This window comes from Procambarus clarkii, chromosome 1 (genome assembly GCF_040958095.1).
Source record: "Procambarus clarkii isolate CNS0578487 chromosome 1, FALCON_Pclarkii_2.0, whole genome shotgun sequence".
NCBI lineage: Eukaryota > Metazoa > Arthropoda > Malacostraca > Decapoda > Cambaridae > Procambarus > Procambarus clarkii.
In genome coordinates, this window is record NC_091150.1 from 34888696 (window position 1) to 34907651 (window position 18956).

The 18956-nt window shown below is 39.0% G+C and overlaps 1 protein-coding gene across 2 annotated transcripts; it reads right to left on the reverse strand.

The window, feature by feature from the left end:
• Positions 1-106: 106 nt before the first annotated feature.
• Positions 107-17240, reverse strand: LOC138367375 (sulfotransferase 1A1-like). 2 transcript variants are annotated; one of them, XM_069328974.1, is made up of 8 exons: positions 17084-17240; positions 14433-14610; positions 12030-12175; positions 8372-8576; positions 7264-7390; positions 4891-5057; positions 3300-3414; positions 107-961 (listed from the first exon to the last, which is right to left on the reverse strand). In XM_069328974.1, the coding sequence occupies exons 2-8, from the start codon at positions 14601-14603 to the stop codon at positions 849-851; spliced, it is 1044 nt and encodes a 347-aa protein (XP_069185075.1). In that variant the 5' UTR covers positions 14604-14610; positions 17084-17240; the 3' UTR covers positions 107-848. The 2 variants fall into 2 exon arrangements, with proteins under 2 accessions (XP_069185075.1, XP_069185036.1); XM_069328935.1 differs by lacking the exon at positions 17084-17240 and adding an exon at positions 15983-16163.
• Between the last annotated feature and the right edge of the window lie 1716 nt (positions 17241-18956).

Sequence of the window (18956 nt, forward strand, 5' to 3'; positions counted from 1 at the left end):
GCAGCCTCTCCGAGACACAAACCAGAGTTTTACACAATTCCCCCTGGTTTGTGCGAAGTTAATAATGTTGCATTTTTAACTCTCAAAAGGATATAAATTACAAGAATTCTGTTAAAGCTGTACTTTAATCATGAAGAATTCATAAAATATAAAACATAATTAAATGATTGCTGAAAGAGAACTTAAAACAATTTTACATTCTACAGGGTGGCTTCTTTTATAAAATGGGTATACTACAAGGATAAGCCTCAGTGGCGAGTCTAGCCTAGCACCAAAACAAAACTTATACTTATTATTATTAACATCTTTATTGACAAAATTTAATTACAATTTTGCCTAATCTGAGGACTTCAATTAAGTCTAATTAAAGAGAGGATAATGCTGGTATTCACTGTCACACATGACAGAGGGTCATACACAAGAAAATAGGTCTAAACTGTAGGCTGAAGCACATATATATCATGGTTAGAATCATTGTTTTATTGTATGAATATGTAAAATCATCTTTCTATTGTGCACTGCCACACAAGGGCAGGGATGGGTTTATAAGAGACGCAGCTTAAAAATAATATAAATAAGTGTTTTTCATTTTTAAAATGGACAAGCAAATTTTGGATAAATTGTTAGGATGTCGTCCAGTACACCAGATTCAATGAAATAGTTACACAGTTGGTGGTACAATAGGTCAGGAGGTTTTAAATCTTTTACGGTTTCACATTCAACAATATAGTGTTCTAGTAAATACATTAAAGGTTTGTCACAGAGTTTGCACTCTGAATATTCTGGTAGTGACTCAGACTATAATGCGGTTAACACATATTACTCCGCCAGTGAGCTACATATTCCCTTCATGATGAGTATTTGAAAGAAGCGCCGAAGTCTTGTGTGTGCTTCTTGGTCCACTGGTCAACTTTTGCTTGCTGTTCCGGACTGAGACGCTTCTGGCCATCTCCAACCACACCTGATGCATACGAAGTTTAAGTATTTTTATGTACAAGGTAACGATATATAAAATCACTTACTCTAAGAGTTTAAAACCAACTTTACGAGTTGGTTACTAAATCAATGTTGTAATCAAACTGACAATTATTAACACGAATTTCTCTATAACAAATAAGTTTTTGAAAATAATAATTATTTTGAACCCTTGTGATTGTTAACAATAGTTCAGATATAAAATTATTAAAATAACAACGTAAATTATTAAATAACGTAAAAAATGAATAAAGTTTTAGTTACTAGAAGTCTACTAATTTTGCGTTCAAAGCTAAAACCTCATTGTGATCAACGACCATACGAACGACCTCGCATTTTCCAAGAAGAATTAGAGCAAAGGTCTAAAAACAAAATTTACACTGTCGTGGGGTATGAGACAAAGCTAAATACATTCAAAGATTCTGCAATACTCAAGACCATGAAATAAATGAACTTTATAATGGTCCATGATGGACCTAAACGTTGTTTCTTCATTCTCTGGTGTGCGGTTTGGTCATGGTCTTTATATTTATAAATCTAAGAGAAAAGATTTTATAAATATTCTACTTTGTAACAGTTATCACGTGTAATCAACCAATCTAATTTATGGCTTGGTTACACGAACTCTATAAAATTAGTTCAGAATTCATTACATTCCTTTATTGTGAGAAAATATTAATTTCCCCCATTCATTTGCAAATAATTCTGCCCATCCTCCTGTTTTGGTAGTACTTATAGTAACAATGAGGTCCATAGTATATATACCGACGTACAACGAAATTAAAAAGTAGAAATCTGAACTACTGTGTTGGAGAAATCGGAAATCTATATTTTACTTTTGTTGCTTTGACAAACCAAGCCTAACCTCCCTAGGCTTAATACACGATTTCTTAATACACGAGGCCTAGTATAGTGCATATGTGTGCTATACTAGGATTAGGAATATTTAAGTTTGTTCTTCAGCTTCATTTATTTTAAAAGAATTCCTTACTAGTCAGTACTACTATCTAAAAGAAAGTACATACGAATTCGTGACTATTGACGATCGTCACAATATGTACTATTTAAACAGGAGGATGGGTTGAAATTATTATATTTCCAGTGCCAAGCATAATAACACATTCCTTCAATCTCGCCTCACTACAATCACTTATGCTGCGTTCCCACATGGCGACGGTTGGAGGTACACGCAGCGTCTCATACAAACATTCACGATACCATACACATTAACTTATGTTACTTAATGTACTTCAACTTACCCTACCATAATCTACCCCTAACCGATCTGAATTGCGACTAACTCCCAAATATACTTTGACTCTATCTCAATCTCTTGACTAAACCATACACTTTTCATAAAATAGGAAAACTTTGATACCACCATTAACACAACTTCTCATCTTTGCCATCCTGAGTCCAATTCCACTCATGTTTATTCTGATTATCCGCACACAAATAGCAGGCATCGATAACATCCAATACCACATTATGAACATTGATACTCCACCGAGTGCCTTTTGTTTTTTTAATACATTAGGTACATCTGCATTGGAGCAGCTACCCTAGACTATATGAAGACTATATAAACTATGTGTGTACAGTGTGTCAAAAAGCTAGCTACGTGATGCTAAAAAATCTCCATCACACAGGATGGTTAGTCATATAGAGGCATGTGGTATGTAGTCTGCACTGACAGACTTGGTTTGTTATGAGGATATCATGAGCACAAGAGTGAATAAGCTGGCAGTGATAATAAAAGTCTCCATCTCGCAGGATGGTTAGTCATACAGGGCCATATGTTTAGTAGCCTGCACTGGCAAATTTTGGGTACACTATGAGGACATCTTCAAAAATACGAGAGTGAATAAAGTAATTGCAAAGCTCCAGGTACCTCATGCCAACTGGTCTGAAAGGTCTAATAACTGGGCATTCAGTGATGTAGTGTGGGAGATCATGCAGCAGTTCCTGCTCACTGAGTTTGCACCTGGAGTGCTCAGGATTGGGAGATCCGTCACCTGTAGCCACCTGCCACAGGTAACGGTAACCATTGAGTGCCGCATCTTTCAACATCACCACTCGTGCAGTCATCGGAGGAAAAACCTTCATCAAGTCATTAGTAGCAAAATAACGGAACCGAGAGAAAAAAAGTGAGCATGCTGATGATCGATTAATTGTTGTAGTTCTTGCTGATATCTCCCGCACCACTGGACACTCATGTATTGACTTAGGCCAGTCACGAGAACAAACAGTATCTACTCTAGAACATCACTTAATAAAATGGTAAAGTTACTGAAGATCTTAAGAATAATAATACATGTGCTAACCTTTCCTGAAAAAGCCGCCTTCGCCAGACAGCACCAGCTTGTTGACAGTAGATCCAGACACAAAGTTCTTCTCCTCCCGAGATTTCATCTCGCTGAAGCTGGTGTAATGCGCCACCTGCGAGGAATGTTACTCTTGCTTAATGAACCTTCCATCAGCCTAATATTGTCTTATTGTGGTATATTACACCATCTAACCTCAAAGTAATTTCTAATTGGAATACTGCCACATAAATGGTTCAGCATTTATACCGTAGGGAAGAGAAGGGGCTACTACACAGCTTTGCCACAGTGAGAGCATCATGCCACCATGCAAACTGAGGTCAGGAGCATAGCCTGGTACGAAAGTGAGGGGAAGCGAGCCTTCACTTGAGGTAAAAGACGCCAGGACACGTACAAAATTTCTAATTTATTATTCATTTTTATTGTGTATTTATAATTAAAATAAAGAAAATACCGTTTTAAAGAATACATAATTGTTACTCTGTATTTAAGTTCAAAACAATTAAAGCGTGTTATATTATTGCGCATTTTAAACGTTAAAACAGAAAGCGCCATATAAAAAAATGTATAAAGCAACTAATAGTTCCTTTTTTTTGTTATTAACAAGCTTAGATATACTCATCAATGTGCTGCTACCCTATATTGTATGAAACATTATGGAATCAGGCGAGAACATGAAACATAAGGCTGATCTATTAGCCTCCCCCTCCCTAGCAAAATCTGGGAGCAGCACAAGAATATCTAGGTTTCATTCTTGCAAAGGTATCTACTACTATATTATAACCCAACTCAGTAGCTAACTGTCTATATGCATTTATAAATTGGGTTTTAATTTATTAATTAAACCTGAACACATTTTCTTTCATAAAAGGTTTATTATTTCATATTAGAACTTACAGTAATAAATATTTCCCACTGCCACAAAATAGGTCGGGTGCATGAGTCAGCCTTGGACAATGGTCGGCAATTGGATTTCAAAAATAGTTTATACGTTTATGATATTTCTTAAGGATCTACCTCCTGGAAATGTAGAGCTGTACGATAACAGTTCCGATACAAGAATTCAACATCACGTTTAACTTACGAGTACCAGAACATTCAGGACGGTAAAGGACATTATGCCTTTGATCAGAACATCTGATGGGTCCACCCCTCCCCCAATTTTTCACCTATCCTAATGTGATGTATTTGCATAGTACGAACATTTCTCATTTTATGAGATTGTAGGACACGAGTCTACATTAGGCTGCCACTTTATTATATTTTTATTTGATTTTGCTATTACTCTTTATTCCCAAACTAGTGACTGTTTTCTAAAATAGTTTTTCAAGTCCAAGGTCGCGACCCATTACTAGCTCCTAGGGCATTATTTATTAACATTCAATTAAATATAGTAAAGGCAGCAGAATTAAAATTAATTAGTGCATTAAACCACTAATAACAAACAATTAATAAAACTAAGTATATTATATATACAATTTAAGTTCAGATAAAAATATAGTATATCTATTGCCTCTTAGTTTTCCGAAATTAATTTAACTTGCACCTATACTCGGATGGGTTTATCTACTGCCGGAAACTCCGAACTAACCTTCTGCAGCTGCTCCTCCGTCAGGTTGGTGTCTAAGAACTTGTTGAGCTTATGAAGTTCCAACATTGTATTGGTCTTGACATCCTCAAAAAATACGAAGTGCATGTTAGGATGGTCGCGCTTCTCCCAGGCTTCCTTCATGTGGAGCCAGTACGGCCCGATCAACACTGCCAACATCATAAAAACAAAGAAAATTACAGCAGGTCTTTAGATACATGCGAGGCAGCTATTGTTTATAAGTAACTGAACTCATGATGCATGTCGGACCTTCTATTTATAACATCCTGTGATCTAACACCTATTACTCAGGAATTTTTCGATATACGGTACTTACAACCATATTCCCAAACCAATATTTACTCAAGTCTTTTCCTAATCCTAAACTTATCCCATTTGTATTTATAGTTTCGTTCCCAATTTTGTGTAGATATATTTAGCACCTTATTAACGTTTAATAAATTATAATCTACATTCAGTAATATATGATCAGGAATCTAATTTAATAATTTTTATAGGGAAAAACATTAAAAGCCGATAATGAGGTTATTACAAAAATACAATGCAGAGATTATGAAACATTGTAAAAATTGCAGGTTGAAAAAATGCATTGTGCAGGTTTTGATCCTACTTCCCGATACTTGGGACTGTAATGTGATTAGCTAGGTTCCGTTATTCCCTGTAAAGTAATCTTGTTTCTTGTATTGATGATGTGTTGTGTAAGTGTTACGAACCCAAGTTCATCGCCAGAGCACGTAGCAGTGACGTCAACGCCATCTGTGAGTCCGCTTTCGAAACCCCCCACAACATGGACGACGCCATCTAGGGGCGACAGGAATATACCGGCAAGAGACGCTAGATTCCTGTCCTAGTCGGCTTGTGAGTTAGCTGGTGCTGACCTCTGGTGAGGTGACGCTTAGACAATCAGCACCATCAATTGAGCAAAAAGGTGTAAGTTTGTGTCTAAGCCAGTAAGTGATGTTTCCTAGTGGTCCCTTGTAGTGTCCCAGTGTACTGATGACGTGTTTGTATTCACAGAGTGGACGTAGGGCTGCTGTGATACAAGGATTCTACACCAGTCTGCTTTAAGGAAGCAGTGAGCCACCGCCGGAAGAGGACTGTGAAGTGTTCTACTGTCTGCCTGTGGAGTGGCAGTGACGGGATTCGCCATACCCGGGGCTGGCTGGTAGAAGAGACAACTGACTAAGGTGCTGAGGAGGAGAGTAACCAGCGAGTTGCATGACGCTCCTGCCTAGGGTTCGCTACCCTGTTATCTGCAAGTGAAGTGGCCCAACAGCGAGGCTGATTGGTACCTGCCAGCAACAGGCTGGACTGTGATTGTGGGCCGTCACGAAGAGGCACTTAGCGGAATTGTGGTTTGGCTGGCCCGTGACCAGGGTAGACTCATTGTTGTTCAACCCGTTCCTGCACTTGCTTTCTGTCAATATTGGCTTATTTAATAAGTGCATATGTGACATACTAATTGTGAATAGTTTACCTTGAAAAGCTTCATAGACAACACCGACCTCATCTAACCGTCTTAGTATGTTAAGATAAGCATCTTATTGCTTCTTAATTACAATTATTACTTAACCTATACCGTTGATAGATTAAGTAATAATTGTAAATATGAGGCAATATGATGCTTATCTTAACATACTAAGAAAGTTAGGTGAGGTCGGTGTTTTCTATGAAGCTTTTCAAGGTAAACTAAAATATTCACAGTCAATTAATGTCGCATACGCACTTATTAAATAAGCCAATATTGACAGAAAGCAAGTGCGAGAACGGGTTGTGTTGTTTCCTGGTACCTGCTGAGGGTAGTACCACGGATGAGGAAACACGGTACAAGACTGCATCGAATGAGCTTCGCCTAGTGTTTAGCGTCTTCTGAGAGAGACGTTGATGTACATATAGCGTAGTAATACTTCTGTTTAAGAGTTTTATATATATATGGTGATAGGAAAAATAATTATATATGGATAAAGTGATGACCTGGTGTATTTAATATACCTCCCCTTTTGTTTTACTTGCATTACTGAGCTCACCCCTTGAAAGCTACTACTAACTTGGGGCCGGATACCAGAACTTTCGTACCACCAGGAAAGAACCCGGTTGCGTCCCATTGTGGCTGTAACAGTAAGTTAAGGGCAATGTATGTCTTATGTAGGATAACCTAGAAGAATTTAATAAATCCGAACTTGAATAACTAAAACAAAGACGTCACATTACGCTAATCTAGTAACTGAAAGTATTCCGACACCTGAGGGCGACTGACAATTATCAGTGCTAAAAATATTTAAATAAAACAAATGAGAATCAATGCACAATTATATACTTCTACATTTCTGATGCAGGAAACTCAAAGATACTCACAGTTGTCGTCCACGAAATACTGGACGAATTGGTCAAGGGAGCCAGTGTAGCCGTGAGCGCGGATGAGACGAGAGTGGTGATGGAAGGATACGACCACGTCCTTGGGAGACCTCGCCACGTACACCACCTGCACGTGCCGGACAGACTCCCATGTACACATGCTGGGTACCAATATATTTTTGTAACTCGGGTGGGTACAGGAACTGACGACATCCGACCCCCTGTTATCAGAATGAGAGCTTTCCCTTCCTATAACTCATGGTAAACCTTAGCCAATATATTACCCTGGAACATGACCCGTCAATCTGTTTACAACCAGGTACCCAGTTACTGCTGAGTGAACAGAGGCGACTAGTTAAGGATTGGGGACAAGATAACCCTCCATGACCAGAAATCTAACCCAGACCAAATCGCTCGAGAGACGTGGGGCAAGTACGTAATAACCCCACTACACTGTATGTAGTACAACAGTTTAACCCTGCCCAAGGAACATTTGGCAATGTATATCAAGTTGTGATCGAAAATTTACTGAACTGTCAATACTACGCACACCATTACCAGAACCCACCGAAGGCATCGCCTACGTCAACACCAAGCATTACCGATACCAGTCAAATTTCTGTTCATTACAGAATGAAAAACAATATATTACCATTCAGATGGGCAGCAACTCTTTCTTTTGTACTCGCAGTTTCAATTATTAAGATTTCTTTATATAATCACAATTTCTAATGCATTTAAAAAAGAACAGTTTGTCATGGTTTCCCACAAACTTATTTAACTCCTAAATTTGGCGAGTACAATTAGTCGAGTCTACAACCAGTAAGAACTACAGAACACGCGTAGACACCAAGGCTCTGATTCATCAATCATTTACTTATTCAATTGCGAGTTATGAAACTATGCAAATTTGTTGTGACTATGGGAATTTATTGTGAAATGCAACACTCAAATCAAGATTACTTGTACTATGGACAACCTCTTAACACTTCGGAGCTCAAACCGTTTAATATATAAACTAAGCCACCAGGATAGAGGCAAAATGTACAGGTCTCTTTAATGGAAAGAAAGTGTTTGCTGAATCCTGGTGCAGCGTCCCTGGCCTGACCTTAGCAGTGTCCAGAAGATCCGGAGTGAGGAGAGATAAGGGCAGGTGGGTCTTGATGGTCCGTGGATCAGGTATCGCCTCCGCCAGTTGTAACATTATTCCATCCTTGGGGTCCTTGCCAGGACACTTTACTTTAAATGCTTTTAACAAAGGATTGCCATCATCTATCGGTGGAACGTTCTTTGAGAGCATCACCATATCGAAACTGGAAGCAAATTTAATAAAATTATAGGTATAAAGTAAATTTAGTTTGAAATAAGGCAACTAATAATGCAGTACTAAGAAAGTTGATTTGGGGCTAGATACACATGTTTCACTTTTAGGGACAATCCTCTTTATAACACACGTCAACGACACGGATAAGAGTTACAACTCGTATCCTCAAGTATGAAGACAATTCATTGATGAAGTGGGAAACGATATGATACTTGTAAAACTATCTACGTGAATTATACACATGGTTAGAAAATTGGCAAATGCCTTCATTATTGAAAAATCAGAGACCTTGCATGAGTAGCATCAAAAGAGACTAGAACCGTGTGGGGCATTTTGACGTGGCATGTGAAATCCGTAGGCTTCATTGCATAATGTAAATATAAATATATCTATGGACACCACAAAACGTCTACCAGACTGTGCTACACAGTGGTTGCAAGGATCAGGTTGGGTTACCGTTACCTATGGCAGGTGGCTACAGGTGACGGATCTCCCAATCCTGAGCACTCCAGTTGCAAACTCTGTGAGCAGGAACTCCAGCATGATTTCCCACACTATATCACTGCATGCCCAGTTATTAGACCTTTCAGACCAGTTGGCATGAGATACCTGGAGCTTTGCAATTACTTTATTCACTCTCGTATTCTTGAGGATTTCCTCATTTTCTCCCAAAATTTGCCAGTGAAGGCTTCTAAACATATGACCTGTATGACAAATCATCCTGCGAGATGGAGACTTTTAGTACCACTGCTACCTTATTCACCTTGCTACCTTGTGTTCATGATATCCTCATAACGCACTCCGAGTTTGCCAGTGCAAACTACTGTTCACATGCCTTTGTATGACTAACCATCCAGTGTTATGGAAATTTTAGCATCACTTAACTAGCTTTTTGACACACTGTTGTCCCCTTCATATAGTGTAGGGTAGCTGCACAAATGCAGATGTACCTAAATGTGTTAATAGAAAAAAATGCTAAATGCGAGTTGCAACAATGCAACTCTGAAACCCAAACAATAACAATAAATTGGGCCGGAAAGAGTTCAGTGCCTTTGAGTCCCAGCCCAATTTATTATTTTTTCTGGGTTTCAATGTTGCAGATCTCTAGAGGCATAACCGTCTATGAACGTACATATTGCAGTAAAAATGATGCAATGCAGTGAGAGATAATGCAGTACAGCTGCAAAGCATAGAAAACGTTAAGTGATATTAGTCTTCAAATATTTACACAAGTTTTATGACTAACCTCAAATAGGTGAAGTACTCTGGTGTGGATGAGTAAGAAGAAGAAGAAAAAAATGCATGATTAACACTTGGTCGAAACATTGCTTTGTCTAGGAGAGGTTAGTTTGAGTGTAATAAAATTATGCACTTATTAGTGAAATTATTACAGTGTTATGCAGGAACATGGGTTCTTTGAAGAAAAAAAACTTTATGAAAGTTTGTCATTGAGAGGATTGGAAATTAGCATAGATTAGTTGAGAATTGTTAACTCAAAGTGTTGATTTTACCATACGTAAATGAAATACTTCCCTAAAAAAAAAAAAAAACATCATCTGATATGTGGGAGGGAGGGAATTATCAGGGGAAAGCACCAAGCCATTAAGACTAAAAATCTTGGAAGGGTGCTGTTTTTCATAGAAAGGATTCAAGTTCAAGTTCAAGTATGTTTATTGAGATAAGCAATAAATACATCTCAAAGGGATAGAGTAGCTTAGGCTATTTCTACCCCCCTATAGAAAGGATGGGCTGAGGAAACATATATAGTTGAACTATGTGTATACACATTATAATGTGGAAAGACTCTTAGCTAAAAATCACATCAATATGAACATAGAAATAACGTAATGGGATGATTAAAATTCACTTGGAGATGTTATGTTGATCTCTCTCTTATCATATGAGAAATATTTTAATATGCATCACAAGTCAAAAAAGTAAAATGGAGATTGACTTAGCAATAACCTACAGGGGGGAAAATCTTACAATCTTGTATTGAAATGAGTACAGTACAATCTTATTCTCAGAAAGGTGATGTTATTTCCATTATCGATCGTCGAGTATAAAAAAAAAAATATATATATATATATATATATATATATATATATATATATATATATATATATATATATATATATATATAATATATATATATATAAGATATATATATATATATAAGATATATATATATATATAAGATATATATATATATATATATATATATATATATATATATATATATATATATATATATATATATATATATATATATATATATATTGGAAGCAGTCTTTCTTGTAAACATATGTTGTTGAATATGGCCGAAAGGGTAAGATTAATAATTCTAACACGAGTCTTCTCAATATTTGTTACTTTTTCTTCACTGTCGAGGGTAATTGAAAAATTAACTCTCCAAAGTTCATTTTCACATTTTTATTTATGGTCTGATGCCTATAAGCATTTCGTAAGAGACTTCTCACATTTTCAAAGACAAATTTTTATGTATTCCGTTTCATGCTTATATTTGTTTTTAGGAGAGGTGATATGACAAATTTTTTGGGTGAGGTGATAAAACAAACCAATGGGTAATCATGGGGTAAAGATAATTTTACATAGTCAGAACACGAACTATTAAGTATTTTCTCTTCTTGCTTCTGTGTTGGTTTGGGGTCTTAAAGTGGGTAGAATGTAATTATGTGTTAATTGGCTGTTGATTGCTGGTGTTGACTTTCTGATGTGTAGGGCCCCGCTGATGTCGAGTCTCCCGCTGTCGCTGTATCTATCAATAATTTCTGTGTTGCTTGTTAAGATTTCTCTGATGATGGCCTGGTTCTGATGGTCTGGAGATTATATGATCCTTGATGGAGCCAGTCCCCAAGTGGGCATGTGAAGGCATCTACCTTCACATGCCCACTTGGGGACTATCAGCCCCAAAGATCTCAGTGTATAGGCAAGACAACAACTCTCTTTCTAGGCAATTAACAATGATCAAACAACAGGGCTCCATCAAGGAGCATATAATCTCCTCACACAACCAGACTATCATGTGGGCTGGGTTATTAGTTTCCAGCCATCTTTGATTGTAGCGGCTAGTTTATTGTGCACCCCACAAGTCATCCTGTGATCGGAGTGAACCCCCGCCCCCCCAAAAAATGGGGGTCTGGGGTTCTCAGAGAATGGTTTGTCTTAGTCATAAGGGATACACATAGATGGAAATCAAGTATTGGATGTGGTTTTTATACAGAGTGAATAAATGTTGGCGATAGTGTGCGAGGATGCGACAGACGAAATTCGGGTTCTGGAAGAATAAACCGAGGGTCCGCGTAGTGAAGATGCTGCAATGATGGAAATAATGTATAGAGAAAACATTATAATGGTGGACGTCATGAGTAGTGAGGATGACCCAGAGCCATGCCCATCCTCGGCTAGAACAGCTACTTACTCAAGGAAGGGAGAGCGAGCGAAGAGCGGCAGGCTGGCTAAGGGATGATCCAAGTTAGGATTGTTCCTCATGGTCCAGATGATCTCCTGCATCCATGTTGTTCCACACTTTGCCCACGTCATCACCACCGCATCACTCTCACGAAACTTTAAAGAAAAATTACAATAGAGTGAATATAAATAATTATAAAAAAGGCACAAAATCCGTTTGAATATCTTCAACGTCTGTGTCACTTAAATTAAAACATTCTTCGATGTACTTTAGGATGCCAAATGAAGAGCAAAAATTAAAGGGACGAGTGGTCAAAGGCATCAAATTCTTTTTATGCAGGACAGTTACTGTAATTTTGTTTCAAATCGTTTAAGTGTTAAAAGATTTTTCTCTTACCATCGTAGTGGTTACCACCGTAACCACTACGGTTACGGGCGGTGGTTACCTATACCGTCAAATTCCACGTTGGTGGTGTAGTTAACCAGGCTGTGCCTGGCCTAATTTCTCAACCGCACCTGCTAGTTGAGATTACTGTACCCGATAACTCTTCATAGTGCTGCGTCGATTATCAGGGTACCTGCATAAAGGCCAATCTTTGGGAAGAAGCCTCACACCTCTTTATGCTCGACTCGATCCGAAGGAGTCTTGCAACAGGCACCTGAGTTTATGAGGCCCCCCGGAAGCAGGGGAATCGTTCCCCTACTGACACGGAGTATTTGATATGGGAGGCCTATAAACACAAATAGCCTCTGTATGAGTTCCCCCTAAGAAATATTCTCTTACCATTGAGGTTTGTTCTCCTTTCCAGTAATTTATTTTGTTTGCTATGTGTTGTGAGGTTGTGTCCGTTTGTGTGGGTGGATGTGGGGTGCGGTTGCATGTGTGTGTGGTGGGGGGAGGGGCCCGGTTTGTGTTCCCGGTTCCTGCGTGTTCCGTATTTCCGATTCCTGTGAGTTCTGGTGTGCGCTTATTTGAGGAGTGTTTGTGTGCCCTTTGGGCTGCTTGTGTGGCCATGCCTGTTTTTGTTCCTATTATCATGTATTGCCGATGTTCATTTCCTTTTGTTTATGTGTCATATTTTTATGTTTCCTTTATTTTTATTGTCATTATGTATCGGTGCCTCATCGTGTGTGGTTTCCGGGGCCGGTAGGATTGTTTTGTATTGTGTAGCGATGGTTGCGTTGTTGGGTGCGGGTATAGGTACTGTGTATTGTTCTGCTATTTATGTACTGTTTTGCATCATGTTTTTACTTTTTGTTGGGTTTTTGTTGCCGGCCCTTCTGGCCGGTATTTTATGTACTGTATTTGTAATTGTGTACTTTTGTGATTTGTGTTCTGTTCTGTTCTCGGTCTGTTGTATTTATACGCATGATTGCATGTCATGTTAACGTTCCCCTCATGTCTTGTACTATTGTATTTCTGTACTGTATTGCGTTGTTTGTGTTTTTGTTGTCGGCCCTAAATACCGGCCCCTTCAGGCCGGTATTTAGTGTATTTGTACTTTTGTACAAGGTATAGCCAACAAGGGGCCTGACAGATGAGTAGGCAGCGCTCGGGATTCGTAGTCCTAACGTTGCGGGTTCGATCCCCGGTGGAGGCGCAAACATATGGGCATAGTTTCTTTCACTCTGATGCACCTGTTCACCTAGCAGTAAATAGGTCCCTGGGAGTTAGACAGCTGCTACGGGCTGCTTCCTGGGGGTGTGTAACAAAAATGAGGCCTGGTCGAGGACCGGGCCGCGGGGACGCTAAGGCCCGAAAACCATCCCAAGATGGTGTCTTTCTACTCCTGGTAGAGAGGCTGTCTCTCTACCTCCAGGCAGCGTAGCACACACGATACCCACCTCAAGGACAGTGTTCTAGACCCATGAAACTCACGCTCTCCATTCAAGATAGATTGAATAGCCGTGTCCCATTACTTTTCTCAAACTCACAAAACCCCTACATCCACAAGAGCTCATAAACAGCCTATGTTTCATTGTTTCATAGAAAGGAATGGGTGCTGTTTTGTTATTGAATGAGATAAATTACTAATATTATTTATAATTAAACTCATTCAGTTACAAAACGGCACCCATTCCCTTTAAGAAACAACGAAATATAACCAAGACAGCGCCTCGGACATGTCTCAAGGACAGGACAATTCTCACCAAGTCCCTCGAGGTCACTTAAATTTTTTATCTCTGTTAATTTAGAAGAAACAATATCACCCCCACACACAAGCCTAAAAGAACGTTCAAATATAATAAAATTGCAGTAATTACCATGACTTAAATGTAATAGATCAATTAAGACAAGATAAAATAACCTTTCCTTAATTTTAATGTACAAAAAAGAAAATAATAGAAGTAGTCTATAGATATATTGGTCTCATTTTTCACTCCCCCCATTAAGACTTATTTAATTTCCCACCTTGAACTTGAAGAGGCTGTCGGCAAATTTGGTGTAGTCAGCCAAGAGTATCCACCTGCCGGGGTTGAGGCGGATAAGGCCATTGGTATAACCTTGGAAGTCACGCTCCTGGTGCTCCAGCTCCTCCCCCTCCAACACCTTCACAGTGTGACCACTCGCTAGCTGGGTCATCCTTAACCTAGAATATATAAGTCATGCAAACTATGTAACCCTTCATTCATATCGTCAAGGGTTGCTGTAGAAATGTATAAACCTACCAACCTTATGTAGTTTCCGGGGATCAACGGACCAACAGCCCAGTCCACGACCAGGCCTCCCGGTTGGTCGTCTGGCCAACCAGGCTGTTGGATGCGGCTGGTTGCAGCCTAATGTACGAATAACAGACTGGTTAATCAGGTATTCTTTAGAATACCTGATCTATGTTAATCAATAACAGTCATAAAATAATAAATAATCATAGAATAACAATAATCAACCTGATTTATTAGTACCTATGTTTGTTAACACAAAAATCTCTTCTTCTTCTTGAGAGGAGGTGCAGAGGTGCAGTACAGGAGGTGCATGAAGGGTTTACCCTCCCGATGACTGCACCAGGACAGATGTTGGGAGACGCGGTGACGGTGAGGAGGATAAGAATGTCAAAAGTGCTCGATTCATCATGCCGTAGATAGAGGAGCGGAGACTTAAACAGAGGTGGAAGGTAGAGGGAGACTTGCCGCACCGTAGGGCTGGACGTCGAGTTCATGGCGTCAGCTGATCCATGGTGTAGCGATGCGCGCAAGACAGCTAATATTATTTTTCCGGGAACTTGTATATCGGAAAGAGCAAGCAGTACGCTTCTCAAATCATCCACGTGTCAGGGGACACCCGGCCACCAGGCAGCGCCTATGGCTTTGTTTGTTGTTGTCGCCGGAGGCGGCTAGTTTATTGTGCACCCCATACTCATCCTGTGAGCGGTAGCGCGAAAAGCATTACAGAGGGCACAAAAGGTCTTTATCAGACCTCATCTTAGATTATTACATAAACAATTTCATCTATCATTCACACCTTATAGTTACAATGTCAGCTAGTTACTGAGAAACTGTAAACTGAAATATAGCTCTTGAAACTGTATTTCAAGAGCTATATATTTACAGTAAGTCATTATACATTAATGGTAGGTCTTATCGCTAATACATAATAGTTTGACCAATGGAGATATTAGTCATAGGGGAGCTACTGTTCATTATTAATCTTCACAATACACTACTTGTTTCTTAATCTCATATGTCGTTTATCTACTGGAAGCGAAATATGGATACAGTGCAAGGATTTCAGGTATTTTTATCCATGGTAATAAGATAGTTGCCATGTCATACAGTGAGCTTAGATTTATCTCTAAATGGCTCAATTTTACTACAATCCAAGATATAGTGTTCGAGTGTGTGTCCCTGTCTTTGTCCACACACTTTACACTTTACTTCATCTAGATCCCTATACAAGCCGAACTGCCAGAGATACTTGTAGCCAAGTCTTATACGAGCTGTGACAACATCTGTTAGTCTACTTACTTTGTTACTTGCTCCATACACATGTTTTACTTTACACATTTCATTGTGATGAACGATGGACCTGCTAGTTCCAGTTTGCACTGTTCTACTTTCTTCAAATTCATCCAGGAATTCTCGTCTACTGACACTTTTAAGGGACCTATTTGATAACTCAAGATTCCGTTCAATGGCTGAGACCTCCGATCCGGCACCCTATAAACAAACTCCTTAACCCGCGACACCCAGATAGTGGATGAGCACCACGGGATCGGAAGCATCCGGGCATCCCGATAAGAGCCCAACACCTGACCTTCATGGGACACGACCCCGGCAGCCGGGACAAGGCCACCCCAGATCAGGGCAACGAAGGAAGCAGAACCGCAGGGGATGCAGGCGCGGCATCAACTCCACCACTGGGCACAGGAAACGAGGACCCCCGGCGCACATCTTTTTGCAATTACACGACGATGTCCTGACCATCAGGGGCAACTCCCCACTGTGGGGAGCCAACAGCAGGAGGCACAGGGTCACAGGTAGCAACCAGGAGCCCCTCACAGCCCCGTCATCGACGGCGGGGGACGCCAGAGCACCATACTCCCCCAGATAGAGACTAGTATAGTCTCTAAGCTAAGTAACTTATATGCGGTGAGGTAGTTTCGTAAATTTACCTGTTACACCCCCCTCCCCCCTCCCAAGCCAGAAGGCAGCAGTGTATTTCTTGAAACGCTAACATTTCACACTATCACATGTCTTCCCTACACTAAATGTTTTATCTTTATACACTGAATGCTATTCCACAGTACCTATATATAATTCTCGAAGTTGATGTCCTATTAAATAACAAAACTAGTGGGATTTATTTCCTATTATACACTTTAATGTATATTATACACAAATAATACTAAATTATTATCAATTTACGCAGCTCTGTTCCTGAGCCTGTTATCTGCCTCAACTTTTTCCACTGCAACTCACAGTAAGATTACAGAGTACACAATACACTAAAACAATGCACGTTAACAAGGAGCTAACTACAATAATGTTGGCATATACACTGACTCGTGACACAAACAATTACTCATTATTAACATGACAACATCATGGTAGCCGTGTACTACTTACTGTGGTGCCTCACGTCTTGGTATCTTCCCTCTCCACAGCACTAAACTTACACCTCAGCACCTCCCCGTTCCTGGCAGGCAATTACAACAGCGCGACTACCCAGCACAGCAACCACCACAGAACTGCCTGGCAAGGATGCTATCGGTCCCCTGGTCCCAACATTGCTTCGTCACGAGTAAGTGTTCAAAGTCCCCCCCATGTTTAGTCGATGTGACGTTATCTCCAGTCCTTAAACAAACGCAAGCTAATTAGGGCTTTTTATACAACTTCTATACGGGGTGTTTGGTGTCAATGATATATTACGTATTATGAGCGGGTCTTCTTAGCGGTGAGGGTTGCTCTAGGCAACACCAGCAGTTTGTGGGCGGACAGTACGCGGTCTCATTGCCAACGATGCAACCTCGTTACTACGATGTTGTGGGTCTGAATGCTTCACACTGGAGAGACATCTCATCTAATGAGCTGTGTCAAGAAAAAACATTTACAGGGATGTGTCCGTACCCCAAATTTCGATGAGTATACATTGAGAGTTTACTTTAGTCCTGAATTAATTTGTCATATGAAAAATATATACAAATTATAAAACTGTAGGTGTACTCTCAGATATATAATCCTATGTTCATCACCCTACCTTATATTATTCACAGGATGGGTATGGAGTGCTTCTATAAGCATTTCTACCACTTCTGTTTCATCAATCATTTCTATCCCATTTCTATGGGATACATAATAAACTAATTAAATAAATAAATAAACAGGTAAATTCAGGAAAAACTTAACCGCTATAGTGACGAGGTCAGGATTAGTATCATTGTAGCATTTCAAAGATACGGAGAGTTTTACATTTATAAAAGTAATAATAATAATACTATATTTATAAAATATAGCGTATAAAGGATCTATTACAGTTGTCACTTAGTAGGGCTTCCTTGCCTTATGTAAGACAAACAAATTTACGTTTCATTTTTGGGTCTTATATTTTGCGTTAAAAATTTAAGTTAGGTTAGGATAAATTTAGTTATTTATTGGATTTAGTTCAGTAAATTAAGATATTTATGAAGAGAAAGCAATTCAATTCAATTTCTAACTTTATTATGCACCCCATACTCATCCCGTGGGCGGTGGTGTAAAGAGTTACAGAGACACATAATCGGTTCAGGCCTATTTGAAAATAGGCCTTCAGCATATCTTGTGCGACTCATATTTGTGTCCACCTGATTCCCATTCATTTGTTATTGTACGTCACCTCACTCCATCATTCTCTCCTGCCTATTTATGTCTAATACTTGACCTATAAAATCACTCCTTCTGAAGATGTACTGTATTAATATACGAAAGTACTTAAAGAAATTCCTGTTTCAATTTTCCTCATGGTCTGACACTGTCACATTTTTAATCACGTGTTAATTTTAGTGATTTACACACACACACATTATATATATATATATATATATATATATATATATATATATATATATATATATATATATATATATATATATATATATATATATATATATATATATATATATATATATATATAACTTATTACAAAAGAACTGCCTATTCTTGAGTAAGAGCAGTTGAATAAGGGTATGTATGATTTGAAGGAAGGTTAGTGTGGTAGCTCGTAGATATAATGAATTAATATAATCACAGCTCTTGGCAAGTTTAATTTTCAAGAAGGTGACGGCGTTGTTGTTTTAGATTCAGCCACTTTGACCAAACGTTTTAAGTAGCACGATCTATGGTGAGTCCGAAGTGGGCTTAGTAACGGCGGGTTCAAGCAGCGATGCTGAACCTTAGAAACTAGTAGTGTGAGGAAGAACTTTAATATCTCCCCCAGAAACCAAACGAGTTTTCGAAATTACGA